The following is a 19801-nucleotide window of genomic DNA, read 5'->3' on the forward strand; positions in this document are numbered from 1 at the left end:
TCATCTTCAACAATGCACTTATGTGCCGCATATGATAAAACTTAAATTCAATATTTTAACTCCAAAGTCAAAGGGGAATCACTCTAAATTTCCATTTGAAACATCCATGAAAAAGATCACATCGGCAAAATTGGATAACGATAACACTGATGCTGCTTGTACATCATCAACGGTTTCCACAGCATCAACATCTGCTTCTGATAACATTCATGTGGAAACACCTGTTTGCACAAAAATCAACAGAATACAATCATTTTGTGATCGAATGACACACGAACAAAATAACGAATTGAATATTTTGCTTGCTAGAGCTATTTACACCAGTTCAGCACCACATTCAATTACCGAGAATGAAGATTGGAAATTGTTTTTTAAAAAAATTAGACCTTCATACACCTTACCATCGAGATATATGTTATCAAATCGTCTCCTGACCGAAGAGTACGAGCGAGTTGAAGTTCAAGTTAATGATAAAATTAAGCAAGCTGACAATTTATCATTGCAATGCGATGGTTGGTCCAACTTGCGAAATGAAAGTGTAATTAATTTCATTGTTACAACACCCGAACCGTTATTTGTCAAATCAGTACTAACAAAAGCAGAGAAGCATACCGCAGAATATATAACAAAATTAATGGTTGAAGTTCTGGAGGAGTATGGACCTAAAAAATTTTTCGCTATTGTGACTGATAACGCAAAGAATATGAGGAAGGCTGTGAGACAATGTGAAGAGATGTATCCCCATCTTGTATCATACGGCTGTTTAGCGCACACATTACATTTATTGTGCAGCGATATTTTGAAATTATCTTCAATAGAGACACATTTGTCACATATTATACATATCGTTAAAACTATTAACCAGTGTCAAGTACTGAGAGCTCAATTCACAGAAATAAGAAATGAGATGAAGTGTGGAGTGTCTCTTAGCCTACCTGTAAAAACAAGATGGGGTTCACATGTAAAATGTCTTCAAGATCTGACTAAATGCAAGTCCGTCCTACAACGTCTAGCAATATCTCCAGATAAAACAATTCAAGATAGAATACGCAGCGCAAAAGCAAATTTACTTGATGAAGGATTCTGGATAAATTCTAGCGCTCTTGTTGAATTGCTTAAGCCAATTACTGAAGCAATAACACGTCTTGAAGGAGATTCTTCGTCAATTCATTTGGTTTGTGAAACTTTCGCGAAAATCGGTAGTAACATATCTACTCATTTAGAATGCGTGAAACTAACGGATTGCGAAAAAACAGAAGCGATGGATAAATTTATATCAAGGAAGGAATACGCCCTTCAACCGATCCATTTTGCCGCAGACTTACTAAACCCTCGGTCTGTTGGTGCAAATTTATCATCAGCCGAAAGGATTGAAGCGATGAAATACATTACTACTATGTCAACCACGACCACGATAGAGATTGGTGATGAAGGAGTGTCAAAGATTACTGAGGATTTAGGAAACTATTTAGCTAAAACAGACTTTTTTGGCGAAACATTTTTATGGAACATACTCGATAATGTCTCTTTGGTTACATGGTGGAAAGGATTTTGTGGACATTCATGCCTCTCCAAAGTTGCAGTCAGGATATTGACAATGCCGTGCACTTCTGCGGCAACAGAGAGAAGCTTTAGCTCCCAGAGCAGCATTCATACGAAGAGAAGAAATCGCCTAACAACTCAAAGGGCAGCAAATTTAAATTATATACAATATAATTCAAAATTGCTGAAACGTTCACGACAACATCACATACAAAGTCAATATCCTATAGAAGAGACTGTACAGAACAACGTTTCGATAGAAGGTAGAAACTTACAGAAGGAGATAGAAGTAATTGAAAACCATATTTCCGAAGAGGAAGAATTAGACGAGGTAATTTTAAATTTAGGCATTTTTTAGATATGTGATATGTGCATGTGATATATGCAGTTTGCTTCTTTTCCGATTTTCCAATGCATTCCACCGTTTTCGAATAAAAAATTATAAATCTTATGTTTTCAGACAATATCATCATGGCATTCAAATACAACAGGAAATGGAAATTCCGACGATGATTTTAATTTTGCTGACTTTGCAATGACCGATGATGAAATTGATCAAAGAATGGAAACTAGGGAACAGAGACCAGCACGCATTTTGAGACAAAGCAAAGTGAACATTTTAGAAAACGTCTTAATGAAATCGGTAAATTAGTGTAAACACATACATATTTATTGTTTATATTCCAAAATTATCAATTTCAGGGTAAAGGCACAGAACAACCCCAAAAAAAAACGGAAGTCGAGAAGGATACTTCAGATGCCGAAAACAAGGTAGTTAGATCTGTATATATTATATTATAAACCCATTATTTTTACTCTCTATGTTTACACTTTCCTATTTAATTTCAGGATGCAGTTCTGGATTTGCCGGAGATAAAAAAAATTACACAAGGCTCATTGGAAGAGCAAACAATTGAAACTTCGACGTTTTATAACAAGAAGGTCTCCAGTTGTCTGCGAAAAAGGAAGTTGTGATTTATAAAAGCCGCTTAAAACAAAACTAAAGAACCTATGTTTTCATTTCTTTATTATTTGTATGTATTTCTTATCCACTTTTCTTTATTTCATAAGTATGTAGTTACTTTGTGTTTATTATATTCAATATGAATGCAAACAATTGATTTTTTAATACAATGAACATAAATTACATAAGTTACATAAATTACATCTGGTTTGTAATTTTTGGGTAATTTTACACGTGTAACTTACAATTTCTGAAATTACACGTAATTTCACATCGCTAACTGTGACAGATAATTTTAAATGGGACCTTATGACAAGTAATACCTCCTTTGAAAGGTATTGAAAATACCCATTCAGTCATACTAATTTTGTTTGCGTTTAAGCTTATTTTGATGAATAAATAAAATAAATATAAAATTATATTATTAATTATTCCGAAATACGTATAAGCACATAGTAGAGGCTCTGTACTGTAATCAAATCTGAACCATCTTTTCTTCTCTTTTAGTTTATAATTGTAGTATTGTAGTTTCGCATTTAATTAATGAAAACTCAAACTTCCACCTATGGTTATCTACTTATCAAAAATATTGACGTTGACGTAAAAACTACAAGAGAATTGAAAAACGTCAAATTTTTTGACAAACAAACCATAGGCGTACCTTTGAATTTTTATTAATTAAATGTGAAACTACAATATTAGGTATATTTATTTAATTTATTCATCAAAATCAAAATTAACTTAAACCCAAAAAAATTAGTATGATTGAATAGGTATTTTGAATACTTTTCAAACGAGGTATCACTTGCCATAAGGTCCCATTTAAAATTATTGGTCACAGTGGCTCTGTAACATCATCTGTTACTATTACGTCACCTGTTATGACTAGTTGAGAAGCCTATGTCCGTTTATTTCCTCCCTCTAAATGTCACTATTATAGGTGCAACGGTTCAAAAGATACGAGGGGGACGGACTTTTGACTAGCACTGTATACGTATACATTTTAAATCCCAAATCATCATTTCCAAAGTTTATACATTGTAAATTATGATTCGAGTGTGCTCCTAGTAGCATTTAACGTGTCCTGATTTGTTTATTTCTACTGCATCTTGAATGTAAATTTAGTGCAGATACATAATATATGAACAACAAAATCTAAAAATTAAATTACAAGATGAAGAACTTGCTGCAAGTGTCGCAGTATCGCCAAAAGAGAAGTATCAAAAGCCACAAAGATGAATGTATACAAAGTTATATTCAGACCAATTCTAACTAATGGGTCTGAATCATGGGTCCTTAGGCTACAGCTCCACGGGCTGGAAATTGACGCTAGCAGTAGCCGCAAAACGAACTTAAGGTTCCGCAGAACGGAATAGGAATAGCCGAACTGTACCGACTACAGGACTTGTGCGTAGTCGGTTCAGTTCGGCTATTCCTATTCCGTTCCGTGGAACCTTAAGTTCGTTTTACGGCTACTGCTAGCGTGAATTTCTCGCCCGTGGAGCCTTAGCCTTAATGACAGAGAAAAAAGCAGAATACAAGCGATTGATATGAAATATTTACGTATACCCCAGGCTGTGGGTGAAAAATAGGTCGAGTTCAGGATATAATTCAGGAATTTTTGAAACCTATCAGGTATTGTAAAGGACGATGCCAGGAATAACTTCTACTAAAATGTAACCAAAAATATTGTGCGCTTTTTTTTAAATTGCGATTTTCATTTGTTAAATTTGCAATTTTTATTGATTTTTAATTTTGTAGCTTAGGATATTGATTTTAGAGAAAAACTTTTTAATAGAAAGTTGTAGTAAATTAAAAAACCTACAATTTGAGCTATGGTAAGTTTAATTTCGTTAATTGGTTATTGCAAAACAGCCTGCGAAAGGTCCAAAATGGCCGTTTTTTACAATTGCATTATTTATTGTACAAATATTTTTTTTTTATTTTTAAAGCTTTAAAAGGAAGATCTTTCAGTTCCAAACGTAAAAAAAATTGTAAAGCCAGATTAACGAATTTGTTGCTTAGATATTATAAATTGTTTATTACAAGAGGTCAAATGTCGAAGGCCATAACTTTTTGAAAAAAAATCGTAGAAAGTTAGTGAAACATCCAATCTCCTTCGAAAGATTTATATTTTCATATTCTGATGTAAATAAATGCGTAAAACATTTTTAAACCTCTAATTTTTGGGTTTGCAAATAAGGGGGCAAATTTCGTTATAAACATTTAGAGCTGAAGCGGCCCTGTACATCCTATGAGTTTTTAACTTACAGATTATTGTTGCTGAAGACAAAACGAAGATTTATAAAAAAATAAAAATTTTCTACAACCAACTGAAGCCGAGATAATTGTTTTTTTTTTTCTTAAGTCGTAGTGCCTTTATTTATAACAATTAAGAAATTATTTTACAGTCATTGACTAAAGAAAGACTTATGTTATCTTAAAATAAAAATTATTATAAAATATAATTACATTTAATTATTAAAAATTATTTTTAAAATCGGTGCTTTTGCGAGCGGCCGAAATTTGCAAATCGCCCGGCTCGCTTCAAATCCGCGCGGTCGGAAAATTTTCACGTAACTTGTATTAAATTTTGACAGAAAACAATTTAATAATATTACCGTTATAATATGCAATCTATTTACCACTGTATTTGTTTTTCTTGATAAACTTTTATATGTGAAATTTCATTTCTGAAGAAATAATATTACAAAAATGATACATATATATGAAATATATAACTTTATTTTTAATTTTTTCATTGTTATATAAATATAATAATAATAATGTTACTTCTTACTATAATATACATAAAACTTTTTCTTCTTGTAGTGACTATTCTTTTTGGATTTCACATATAAAAGTTTATAAAGAAAAACAAATACAGTGGTAAATAGCCTGTATATTATAATGGTAATATTATTAAATTGTTTTCTCTCATTTAATACGTAAAAATTTTCCGAGCGCGCGGATTTGATATGAAGCGAGCCGGGCGATTTGCAAAATTCGGCCGCTTGCAAAAGCACCGAATTAAAAAATAATTTTTAATAATTAAATATAATTGTATTTTATAATAATATTTATTTTTAGATAACATAAGTCTTTCTTTAGTCAATGACTGTAAAATAATTTCTTAATTGTTATAAATAAAGGCACTATGATTTAAGAAAAAAAAAAACAATTATCTCGGCTTCAGTTGGTTGTAGAAAATTTTAATATTTTTATAAATCTTCGTTTCGCCTTTAGCAACAATAATCTGTAAGTTAGAAACTCATAGGATATACAGGGCCACTTCAGCTCTAAATGTTTATAACGAAATTGGCCCCCTTATTTGCAAACCCAAAAATTATCTCGGCTTCAGTTGGTCGTAGAATTTTTTTATTTTTTTATAAATCTTCGTTTCATCTTCAGCAACAATAATATGTAAGTTAAAAACTCATGGGATGTACAGGGCCGCTTCAACTCTAAATGTTTATAACGAAATTTGCCCCCTTATTTTCAAATCCAAAAATTAGAGGTTTAAAAATATTTTACGCATTTATTTACATCAGAATATGAAAATATAACTCTTTCGAAGGAGATTGAAGGTTTCACCAACTTTCTACGATTTTTTTTTTTTCAAAAAGTTATAGCCTTCGACATTTTACCTCTTGGGATAAACAATTTATAATATCTAAGCAACAAATTCGGTAATCTGGCTTTACAATTTTTTTTTATGTTTGGAATTAAAAGATCTTCATTTAAAAGCTTTAAAAAATAAAAAAATATATTTGTACAATAAATAATGCAATTGTAAAAAACGGCCATTTTTTCGCAGGTTGTTTTGCAATAACCAATTAACGAAATTAAACTTACCATAGCTCAAATTGTAGGTTTTTTAAATTACTACAACTTTCTATTAAAAAGTTTTTCTCTAAAATCAATATCCTAAGCTGCAAAATTAAAAATCTTTAAAAATTGCAAATTTAACAAATGAAAATCGCAATTAAAAAAAAGCGCACAATATTTTTGGTTACATTTTAGTAGAAGTTATTCCTGGCATCGTCCTTTACAACACCTGATAGGTTTCAAAAATTCCTGAATTATATCACGTTTTTTCACCCACAGCCTGGGGTAGTAAGGTCAAGGGGATAACTAGAAGAGATACAATACGAAATGTAGATGTCAGAGCAGAATTAGAAATTCCGTCTGTGTTGGAGTTTGTAGAAAATAAACAGTTAAGTTGGTGGGGACATTTGCAGGGAATGAATGACAGCCGACCAGTCAAACAAGTGTGGGAAGCAAGAATTCAACACAAACGTGTAAGAGGCAGACCAAGGAAAACATGGCATGACGTGATTGGAGACGCACTTAGGAAGAGAGGAAAAACGTGGACGGAGGCAAAAATATTAGCTAGAGACAAAAAAAAAGTGGGGAAAATTTGTACATGAAAGTTAAGTGTAAACTCTTAGGGGTAACCCTGGGAGTAATTCTCGTACACATTAGGGTAAAACGAGTAACTGATTATATATACATAATATACATATTGAATCAATATTTCCAATTTAGTTTTAATTCTTACCCAAATCGGTATGGTCCTTTGCCTGAGTCGTCGTAATCAAACTTCAGTATACGCGCGTTTTTGGAATCGTCTAACTGTCCTCCAGAGCAGAACATAAACAACCCAAACAGCAGCTAAAATCGTAAAAATAGGAAACAAATTAAAAAATTATATAAAACATTCATTCAGTCATTAATTTTGCTAATATGAACTATATATGATTTCCTTTTTATTAGAGGAGAAGTGAAGAGAACAATATAATGACTACTATCTAAATACCTTTTTTTGTTTTAATTGTCGTCTGAGATTGTTTAATACATATTTTTCCGCAGTTTTAATTTTTTTGTCATGTTTTCCTGGCTTTTCTTTTTCGTTGCACAAATTCTCGATTTTTTTTGGGGTGATTTGGATCTTTGGGTTTTCTTTTAATTTGTTTGGTATTATTCCATGCTGCTTGTTGTATAATAATAATTAGTTTCTATGCTTGTTTATAAAGTTGTTCAATAATTTTGATTGGTACATTTAGGTCAATTCTGTCACTTATCTCCTGTTTAAAGCTAGTCCAGTCCGTCCTGTTATTTGTTGAGATAGGATTATTTTCTCTTAGTACATATTTATAATATCCTCACTGATAGTGGTATTGGGGAGTGATTAGAACTGGGTCCATCAGCTTCTCCTGGTTTCATCAAATTTGTTGCAACTTTTCTTGAAATGAAAAAGTCAATAAAGTCGGATGTTTTATTTTTATCAGCGGCCAATATAATAGTCGAGGAAATGAAGCTGAAGAAATGGCAAAACCTCGCAATTTTTTCGTCCAGCATCGATTTGTACAAAAATTTGGGATTAGGGTCATTACACCCTCTAGTTCATTTTCTATATTAAGCCGTTGTACGATTTTGGTTTTTTAAGGGTGAAAACTACCCCTAATGGTAAAAAATTAGAAAATAACATTTTAAACTTTAATATTGTCAACATTTGGTTCTTATTAGTTACATAATTTTTGTTTTATGCTTTAAGATATACTATCATAATATTTTAACCCTTAAAACCACCCTTGTTGGAGCTATATATAAAAAATTTATTTATCCTAAAAGAATAATTTCGGCTTGTATCAATTTACATACAAATTTGGGATTAGGATCATCTCACCCTGTACTTCATATTCTATATCATGCTTAAGGGCGTTGATTATTTTTAGGCGTGTAAACTACCCCTTATTGTGAAAAATTATATAAAAACATTGTAAACTTTAATATGGGTAAAATTTGGTTTTGATTGGTTAAATAATGATTGTTTTATACTTTAGGATATAATATAATAATATTTCAAACCTTTAAAACCACCCCCAATAACATTACAGCTTTTATAAGTAGATATTTTAATAGATCTATACAGAAAAAAAAAGTAGAATTAAAGAATTACAAAAACATTTATTTACACAAAAATACGAATTTGCAAATATTTACGAATACAAATACAAATAGTTTTTTAGTCATCTTCCAGTATACGAACCGGTTCTGTGGTATTATACATACATTGAAAATTATCCATAAGCGGACTATCCGAATTTTCCGAATTTTTCAAATTGGTTTTATAAACATAGCTCCATCATTTTTGTCGGTAAAAAGTTTTTCCAAAAATGACTTAGTAGGATTTTTGAAGAGTTATAAGAATGTGTAAACTAAATTCCGTAAGATCCCTTAGTTTTTAATTAGGGTGGGTTTAAAAGGCTCGAATAAAGGGGTGTTAGCTTGTAAATGGAGGTTTTAAACAACTATATCTCGCTAACTGTTCACTGTAATGAAAATCTATGCATAATGGAATTTTAGTTATTAAGAAAATCTACAATTTAGTAGGTTATCATTTTTTTCGTATCTCCAGTATTTTCGGAGATATTTTGAAGTAAAAGGTGAAATATTGGAAATTCCAAAAAATAAATTTTTTTTTAAACTTCAATTTTTCTAAAATTAGGCCTTTTAAATAGGTAAAACTTTTTGGGTGTGTTGACAATACAAATATAAAAGGAATTACAGAAAGGTGAAAATCAATTTTTAATTTGGAGGGTAGTTAGGGGGTTGTTTTCACTAATTTTTTCAAAGAGAAAAGCAAGTACCGACCATTGTTTTGATCATAAGTCGCTAAATTTTCAGGCTAGAAATTTTTTATTATTTTTTTTTTGAAAGGCCTAACTGTATACTTGAAAAAATATTATTTAAGTTTTCCTCGAAAAATGCAAAGTTTTCCGTTATTTTACTTTGAATATTTCAAATTATGCATTTGACGAAAAAAGCCAACTTTTAACATGCCGTATCTAGGTTTGTATTGGTCCGAAAGATATTACAGAAACAGAATTTGGTTTGTGTTACTAAAACATACAGTTTTGATAATCACAGTTTTTTTTTATTAAATGCATATTTTTCGAGGTATTCTCAAAAAACCCTCTAAAAAAGTCGATTTTTTCATCGAAAAACTGTTACTTTCAAACGCGAATAACTCGAAAAATATAAGTTTTACGAAGAAAATGTAAAAAATATTTTTTTCTTAGAATTACCTTTTACATCGATTTCCATGGTTAAAATGTAATAAAAAATTCCCGCCCCCGAGATAAGGTGGCAACCACCCCCAAGGTTTTAGCGTACAGCGGCATGATATAGAAAATGATCCTTGGACTATTCCCTACCTTCTGTGAAAATTTCAAATAAATTCATGCTGGACGAAAAAATTGCGAGCCAAAATGCTTCATTTCCTCGACTATGTGTTTTCAAGTGGAGTGCCGTTTTCCATTTATGTTGTCTATTGCCGCATGTAATTATTTACCCTTTATATTGATTAACCTTGAGCTCCATATAGTGTTTTTAGCATTATAGTCTGCACCGATGATACATTTTTCTCCAAGCGTGTTTTTTTATTTTGGCACTTATACTAGTGCCAAAGAACAGCCAGTTAAATATATGTAATGTTTTAAATAAATTAGCAATTAATATTATAAAAGATTTTCTTGGTACCTTTATTATTTGGTAAAGACATTTCTTGAAGAGATTGGAAGGATATTAAACTTTGTCTGAAGTCCTTGTAATCCTAAATTTATTCGTTGCTTTTGCCATTTTTTATTCCGACGTTTGTCCTTTTACGCATCTTTTTATAACTATTCAAAATATAATAAATAAATTATCAACTGTGCAATAAATCTTTACACACATTTATATAACCCTATTCATAATATTGAAAATTTGACAGTGCATCAAAATATGTTAATGATATTAAGAATTGCAAATTCAAGTACCATCTTACATTTATATTTCTGTTTTTTGACGGCTGGCTGTTATATAATTGAACGCTTATTATGATTAACAATGTTTCGACATAATTCGTTTTGGTAACATTGTTGGAGTGGATTTGCATTTTAGACATAAAAGCGGTGATTTTTACTACTATTAAATTTTTTCTATTAGGTAATAAAGACAGTTAAGAGTCGCTAAGATGTTAATGAGAAGAAGATGGTCAAGACTAGGAGACACAATTAATAGTTCGTTTAGAAAAAACAATTATTTAAATATAATGTATTGTGTTTTCTTACGAGATGATCTTAGAAACAAATATTTAAATAATTGACTGTCCAAAGAGGTATACTATATTCATTTCAATATTCATTCCCAAAGAGGAAATAGAAGAAGAATGGCAGACCATACAGATAGCCATATCGGAAGCAGCGGAAAAGTGTATAAGAAGAGTGCATATAAAGAGACGTCAAGACTCGTTCGATGAAGTAGGTATGAATGCTTTGGAAAGAAGAAACATGGCAAATCTACAAAGAGACAGAGAAAATATCCAAAATAAGATCGAAATCTATGTAGCTAAAAACAGAGAAGTTAAAAGAATTTGTAAAAGGAAGAAAAGAGAACAGCTGCAAAAGTAATTGAAAAATATAAAAGAAGCCTATAAAAACAAAGAGGAAAAACATGTATACCAAAGAAATCCAGAGAAACTAAAACGAATAGTAAAAAGTATTGCAGGAACAAAGAATGTTTACATCTAGGAGAGACAACAGCAAACTTAAACAGATGAGCTGAACATCTCGAAGGTCTACTAAATACCGACAAACAAAAAAAGCTGGAGGCAAATGATAATTGGCAAGAAGATGAAGAAAGGACATGTGGGGAACCAACATTGACTGAAGTCAAAGAAATAATAAGAGATCTAATAAATGAAAAAATGCAGGAGAAAATGGTAACCCAGCTGAGATTTTTAAGGAAGTCAGCGAAAAATTGAGAGAAAGATTATTTCTCTTGACGCTAGCAAATTAGCCAAAAAACGAAATGCCGAAACAATGGAATAATGCTCTTATTTGTCCTATCTATAGAAAAGACGAGAAAATAGAGTGCGAAAACTATAGAGGTATAGCACTATTAGAAGTGGTCTATAAAATAATTATTGCTCTGACAAAAAGTTGCTAAAATTGCTCTGACAATTCTTTGGAGGAATCCAGAGCACTGAGAATTTTTGAACAAAACCAACAAATAAAGAAATAAAAATAATGAATCGAAAACCAATAATTGCAGCAAAAATAATAACCTAAGAAATAAGAGCTAGATGGCTTGGTCACATTATACGAATGCCAGAGACCCGAAAGGTTAACAGAACACTAATGGAGGAAGTAATGGGAAAAAAAGGAAAGGATATCCAAAGAAGAAATGGTTGGATGTAACCGAGAATTTGAGGTCAGTCTCCTACAAGGGGAGACTGTTACTAGGGGTCAAGATGTAGTGATTGGATTTCTAAAAATATTCTTATCCATTCTCTTCATTGTTTATCCTTTCGTGCCAGAAGCAGTGGCAAATCTAGAAACTTGCCTTGGGAGGGGAAATTTGCCTTAGGGGGAACTTCCAATGAAAACCAACCAAATGACATAAAAAAAAGATAAGCTCAGCTTATATCAGCGTTTCCCAAACTTATTTTTCCGTGGCCCGGTTATTTTTGAGCTTATCCTTCGTGACCGACTAATTTTTTTGTATACCCTGGTATGTGTGTGCAAGAAAACATTTATTTTAGTTTTATAAAATATACACTCACCGGGACAAAATTCCGCCACCCAAAATTTTTGATTAAGTTTGGCAATTTATAATTTTATTATTTGTGCTCCGATTTTTAAGATTCTTGCAAGAGTTTGTAGGTACATATATTGATATCGTTTGGTATTTTTCCGTTAAAAACAAAAATTTGCTTGCATGGCATTATACAGGGGTGAATGGAAGCGTTGTATTTTCTCCTTACATTAAAAAATTCTTTGGAAAAATGGAAGAGCTGATTTTGTTTCATAGTCCGATCATATTATTCCGGAGGCATCACTAAAATTTTGTTTTTGAATTATCCGAATATGTATCTTTTTTCTTGTAAGAGCTGTACCATTTTTTGTAAATAAACACACTGATTGACTCATGAAATAGAAGTTGGATTGATAATATAAGAATGGCCTGCACGCAGCCCAGATCTCAATCCTATTGACCTATTGAGCATTTATGGGATGAATTAAAAAAAGGTATTCGCCGTCATCCTAGGCCTCCAGAAAATTTGGTATAGTTATGGCGCTGGTAGAGGAATATCGGGCTATTCCCCAGGCAAGGATAACACATCTTTATTCGATGCCAAACAGATTGCGAGCAGTCGTTGCTGCAAGAGGTGGACTTACCCACTTTTTGTTGTTAATTTTATTGCGTTTGATATTTTTACTTAAATAAACCTTCAAAGCAGTGTTTTGATTTACAGCTCTTACAAGAAAAGAGATATTCGGATAATTCAAAAAACAAAACCCTAGTAATACCTCCAGAATAATACAAAAGGAGTATGAAAAAAAATCAGCCCTCCAATTTTTCCACAGAATTTTTTAAAGTTAGGAGAAAATATAAGGCTTTCATTTTGATAGGTACTGGAATAATTACAAATGACATCAATACATGTACCTATAAACTGACGCAAGAATCTTGAAAATCGGAGTACAAATACATAATAAAGTTACATATTGTCAAAATTAATCAAAAATTTTGGATGGTGGAATTTTGTGCCGATGGGTGTATTTTAATAAAGAATCATTGGCTCAAACAAAAATGTAATAAAACAAAATAAAAATCAAATACTTTATTAATGAGAAGTATCCAGTTGTTTCTGTTTAACTAAAAATTTCACGTTTGGAGGAAAAGATGTTAATATTAATTTTATCCTCAGATACTTCCAAACGGTTTCTATATTTATTTTTGAGGAAAACCGGTGTTGAAAACCCCACCTCACACTTATAGGTTTTAACAGAAGGAATTAGAAACTTTATGGCCTTTTCTGCTAGAACTCGGTACTCCTGGTGGCAGGACATTTTGTCTACATCTATCAGTGGTATTTTGTCAAATATTTCAATATTTCAATATGTCAAATATGTCAATTTTGTCCTTGAATGTTCTATCACACGATTGTTTAATTACTGACTTAATATCTATATAAGGATGTTCTGTGTCGGATTCTGCTTTAAATGGATTCCTTATCCAGGCTTTATTGCTGTGGATGGGGAGATAATGTTCCTTCAGATTTGCCTCCAGTCCTAGCAGGGGTTCCTTGAAAGCCGCTGAAATCTCATCCGACAATGAATTCACGTTATACTCTTTTTGTTTTGTAGTTCTGTTAGCTTTGTAATTTCCTGCTTCTGCGCGACGTGTCCACAAATTAAGTTTTTTTGTTGCAGCTTTTTCCTTCTCCTGTACTTTAAATACAATTACATTGCTACCTTTTAATGTCATATTTAAATTATTGTTGGAGAAGTCAAAACTATCACAAAGATAGTAGTGGCATTAGACAGAGCGCGGCCTTAAAAAGCAAGATGTGAAACGGCGAAGCTAGACGACCCGGCATGTTGCTTTCGTGGCCCGGTACCGGGTCGCGACCCACCATTTGGGAAACGCTGGCTTATATAAAAGACATAAATTATAACTTAAAGTTATTAAGTGCCCTTAATTTTCCCAACTAGCGTATTTATTGGGTTGAATTTGTTTCTGTGGTTTCGGTTTCATGTCAGCTAATATATTTTTATGTTTGAACAATTTTTTCTTTATTTTGAACCTTGTTATGAGGATAAACTTTCTCATTTTCCCTCCCCGCAGATCCGCCACTGGCCGGAGAGCATCTTTAACATCGGTTTTATCGGGAACGTGTGTCGTCGTGAATATTGTTTGTAAGGCAATGTGCACTAGATATATAAATAATCATAAACAGTTCAATATTCAGTTCAGTATTGTATATTTTGCCGCAGACTGTATAATATTGTGTTTTATACCAGACACATTTTACTATAATTCATTGTCCATAGAGGTAGGTATACTAGGGGTCAAAATGTAATGATTGGATTTCTAAAAATATTCTTATTAATTCTCTTCATTGTTTATCCCGCAATAGTCTCAGCCCGTTTGATGAATACCGGAAATATATTAGAGAATTGGTTTCTGAAGGAGAACCTCTCTGTGAACCATTTTAACATTAAACTAGTAGCTTTTACTAATAAGAGGAAGCTTACTGGAGTTAGTAAGCTGAAATTCATGGTGGGGAACTAGACAGAAACAATAAGGTCAAGTATCTCGGGATAACCCTGGATCTCAAACTCAATCGAAACACTTATATCAACAGTATAACCAATAGGGCTATTACTGTTCTAGAAATGCAGAAGAAACCTAAGGTAATCTGGTGATTATACCTTTGATTAAATATTCGCACATTCGGATTATATTATATGCAATTCTCATACAAATACTACTGGGACTTACTTATTGGGAATAAAATAAATGAGAATTAATATGGGAACAAAAATAAATAATGAAATAAAGATAGCAATGAATCTACCATAACTTGTTCTCTTGATGAGATAAAATACCAGCTTCTACAGAAGATCGCGCAAGAAAATATTTTAGAAAACGTTGCGTTGGAGGACAACGAGTATCATAGCTACGCAATTCAATCTCAGAGAGTGGTTTAATTGTTCAACTAACTATCTTTCTAGAGCAGCTGTAAAAACAATACTAATGGTCATCATGATCGCCAACCTTCGAAATAAGACGGCACCTTTCTTTTATTTTCGGCTCTTTTCTTTAGAAGAAGAATCTAAAAGCTCTATTACAAAAAGTAACGAAAGACTTCATTAAAAGAATGAATGTACTAAAGCGTGAAATGAAAGGACTAACCAAAAAACTACAATAACTGAACAAACGTAAAAATAAGCTCATTATCCTCAGAGATACACTGAAGTTCTCGAGGAGAGAGAAGAAAAAATTCGACATTTATTTACAGTTGTTATACATATTTTATATAATCCACGTTATAGTTTAATACTTTATTTCACTTAAAACCCACCATACCACAAAATTAAATTAAAAACTAAACTTACAGAGACCGAATACTGAAGATGCATCTTAATTTTTTACAGACTTTCTTTGTGACGACTACCAAGTGGAACTGTTTTATATCAATTTATAAATATCGCCAAAAATATCGCCCCACTGTCACTTCCTATAAATTAGTGATGTTACATATTAATAAAAATCTAAAAATCTCTCTAATTATCATAATCCACCTATTTCCTATTTCTGTTGTAATGGTTGATTCATTGTATATATCACCAGTGTAAGAATTTACCATGAATACCGTTTTTTTCGAAATTTTTACGTAATTTGTCTGCAATTTATTTTTGTGAGAAGAATTAAAAAAGGTGTGTATTCAAAATCAGCTTAGCTCAAAATATCACTGTATTCCATACTGAAGTTCTTTGAAAGTTTTCAACCTAATAGAAAGATTAAAAATATTCCTAAAAGACATTTAACTGAAACCTTATTGGAAACTTATTGGGCCATTTTCCTGGTAACACCACCATGGCTTCTAAAAATTGCAAGCCAGGTGGATGCTGAAGCGAAGAAGACAAGAGGGAATTCAAAAACTTGCAATTCACTACCCCGTCTGTTCAGCTGGTAAATTCTAACGGAAAATGGACATATCGACGTGTTTTTGACAAAACATCGTAAGCATCAATTTTCCGAAAATGGGATTTTTATCTTAAATGGTTCCTTACGATAGTTTACAGCTAATTCAAAATTTATTTTTCTCATAATAACAATAAGTGTCTAAAATTGAATTTAATTTTTATCGTAACCACCGCATTTCAAGCTCAGTTTGTGCCTTTGGTATCGTAAACGGCAAGGTAGTACCGACAGATTATAGTAAGCGCCATAAATTTTGTCGGTTACGTTTGCATGTTTTGCCGCTTACGATAAGATTCAGTGACCAAAATAACCATTAGGAGGATCACTCAGTGTTATCTTAAATGTGTTAGAACTCAGTCAGTGCAAATTTTTTATTCCGCTAGAACAATTTAAAACGAAAATAGTGGTAGTTTTGATAAATCCTCTTATTTAATAGATGCGGTCAGTTTTTAATACTTGTTTTTATGGTTTATTGTCTTTTTAATAGAATTTTAAGTCTTGATTTACTAATTTAGTAATGACATAACCTATGTTTTTTAGTTGTTCTTGTGCAAATATCATAAATGTTATATTTGCAACAAAAAAATATATCAACTTGTAGTAAGTTCACTGAAACCAGAGGCAAATGTAGGGGAGTCAATATAGAACGAATATAGAAACATAGTTTTTAATTCCAAACAACTTTTTTTATTAATAATTTTCGATATTGATAAAGCTACTTTACTCTTGAACAAGATTCATATTTTGACATACCTCATATGAAATTAAAAAAATTTAATATCTGATAGTTTTTTTTCAACTGATAATAAAAAGTTATTAATAGGTTCCAAGTTACGCACACATACTGTATAAGAGCTCAAAAAAAGCTTGTTATTAAATGTATTCTAGGTAAGTTGTACAGAAAATGGTTTTGATGACTTTGTACAAACAGGTTCATAACCGATATTTTTGGGTTATTGTATTACTTTTTTTTTATCTTTCTTAATTTTCTTAAAAAGAAGTTGTTTATTTCATGTCTAAAGCAAAATAATTTAGGGCATTTTAAAGATTACATCTTAAGCTTTAAAAACACCTATAAAATTGTAATATCTGTTCAAACTTGAGTAAGTAATACCCTCTTAAGTTGGTAGTGATTCTGCAAAACTACGAAGTTCTCAAAAATTATATTTATTTGGGACGTCGTATGATTTGAATTAAATTTTTGAGATTTTTTTTAATAGTACATCATTTAGTACAGTGTCACAGATTAATATACGTATTAAATTTTATTTTTCTTTGTCGATTTTTATTATTAATAATATTTTTTCTGTTAAGATACTTACGTCAGTTATGAATATTCATTTATATATTGATACCTTGAAACTATCGTATGTTTATCATAAGCGACAAGCTTCAACTAAAATTTACACAGACAAGGTCTGACAAAGTATCGTAGGTTACATAATTTAATAAAATAATGTTATATTACAGTTTTTTTTCTTGAATTAATATTTTTTTTATGTACTAATTTATCACAGTTTCAAAATTTTGATTATATTAACCAAAAAGTCGGTAGAAGAAAAAGTCCTCTCCTGTAAAATGTGGGTTTTGTCGGTTACGATGTTTTGTCAAAAACCCATCGATATGTTACTCAAAGGAGTAAAATTAATATAAAATAAAATAAAAATTTATACCATTTTTATTCAGTTGCAATGCGAAGGCAACACTGTCTTATCTTTCACTTAGTACAGAGAGCGCAAACCAGCACTCTAAATCGACGATTTTCGACTCTAATTGGAGTCATCATCAGAGAAGCGTAGGTTTTCTGCTCTCTGCCTTAAGTGAAGAAACTCCGAAAATTATTACTCCAGGGAAATAAGGTTTTTGTCGGGACACTTGAGCAGCCATGTTGCAAATGGGTTTTTTGGGTACTATATACCTAATACATTATACATACAAAAATGGCCGTCACAGTTCGGACGAGAATTTTAGTTATTAACAAATAAGGGTCAAAAATGGCAGTTTTTTGGTTTAAATCGCTACAGGTAAAAATAGGATAATTAAATATCTCATTTATAGTATTCTTCTTTTAGTAGATGAGCCAATGTTTAAAACGGCAGTTTTTAAATTTTGGTCCGATCATTTGTTGCTTCGAAAATTGCAAAATAAAACTAAAATTTCGAAAATAAAAAATTTGCTATAACTTTCGTGAAAGTGACTTTACGACTTTTATATTTCACAAAAAGTTGAGTCAAAGAGTCCATATAATGCACAAAAAAATTTTAAGACGATTCGTCAATTAGTTTAAATTTTATTCAATTTGTTTATCCCAATGAGCTTTTTTCTGTAATGTTATTGTGCAGAAAATAATAATTATATAGAAATTCTGTGAAAACCACATGAAAGAACAATAGTCTTGTTTTCAAATTATTGAATAAAATCATTAAAAAGTAATTTTTGTCACTACGAAAACATTTTACTAAAGTAGAGTCATTTTTGGCTTGAAAACAATTTGAATAGATTTGTTAATATTGACTGTAGAATAAAGGACATCACACACATCCTATGGAAAATATAATGTCACTAAAATTCAATAAAATTTATACGATTAGATTCGTTTTAAATTAAAGATCAATTCTTATCATTGCACCAACTCTTAATTATGATTAATTACGGCGCAAATTGCAATTAAAGTTTATCGAAATCACATTTTTGGAGTCCATAAAATCTTAGTTACAATCATTATTGCTCTGAGTGCTATTCATAACAGCTTAAATCCCGCTGGGCCTAAGCGGATTAGTGAAACTAATCCGCTGATTTATGGAGTACCGAAAATCTGGGCATTTTAAAATATTTTTTCTCTCTCTAACTTATGTACCTACCCATTTGATTTCAGATTTATTTATATCAATTTCTGCTCTTATTTTTGAAAATAGAGAGTTGGCGCAATGATAAGATTTGATCGTTAATTTAAAACGAATCTATTGGTATAAATTTTATTGAATTTGAGTGACATTATATTTTCCATAAGATGTGTGCGATGTCCTTTACCTTGAAATTTCAAAAGCTGGTATTTTTACACAAATTTTCAAAAAAAACTTTTCGCCTATGTTCATTACGGTCAAAGTTAGCCACTTTTATTATTTAATTCACAGTTACTTCAATATACATTAAATTCTCCTGTAACAGTGTTAGTTACCATACTACTCCGAAACGGCTTGGTCGATTTTTATGAAATATTACAAGTATATCCTATGTGACTGAGAATAGGTTTTAATCTATTTTTCATACCCATAAGTTATAAGTGGGGTTGCCCCCCTGACATTTTTTTAAATTTTTTGGACAAAATTGTCTATCTTAATTTTATATGATGTAGGCTTAAAAAATACATACAACCCTTAATTTACACTTTTCCATCACCAACCCCTATTTGTTAATACCCATCTATATATTTACATCTATAAAATTCTCTTATCACAGTGGTTGTTGTCATACTCCTCCGAGACCGCTTGACTGATTTTTATGAAATTATATATGTATATTCGGTAGGTCTAACAATCGGTCGTAATCTATTTTTCATATCCCTGAGTGATAAGGGGAACTCCCCCTAACATTTTGAAATGTTAGGTGGGGATTTACGTACATAACGTACTCTACAAGACTACGAGTACATACAATTTAAAAAATTATGATCAAAATCCATCAACAAGCTCTGGAGATATTAATCGCAGCATATATTTGAAGAATCAGTTTCATTTTTTGAGTGCACGGATT

General features: G+C 31.3%; 1 protein-coding gene across 2 annotated transcripts in view; it reads right to left on the minus strand.

Moving 5' to 3' along the window:
- Positions 1–19801, minus strand: part of LOC126888250 (uncharacterized) — a 49489-nt gene that overhangs the window by 24416 nt on the left and 5272 nt on the right. Inside the window, exons 1-2 of one of the 2 annotated variants that reach the window (XM_050656346.1) lie at positions 15460–15559; positions 7068–7180 (exon numbers count right to left, since the gene is read on the minus strand). In XM_050656346.1, coding sequence (XP_050512303.1) covers positions 7068–7180; positions 15460–15483 — 137 coding nt within the window. In that variant the 5' untranslated portion in view covers positions 15484–15559. Of the gene's footprint in view, positions 1–7067; positions 7181–15459; positions 15560–19801 lie in introns of those variants that run through there. The other variant, XM_050656345.1, reaches the window with a different exon arrangement.

This window comes from Diabrotica virgifera, chromosome 7 (assembly GCF_917563875.1).
Source record: "Diabrotica virgifera virgifera chromosome 7, PGI_DIABVI_V3a".
In the NCBI taxonomy this organism is placed as follows: Eukaryota; Metazoa; Arthropoda; class Insecta; order Coleoptera; family Chrysomelidae; genus Diabrotica; species Diabrotica virgifera.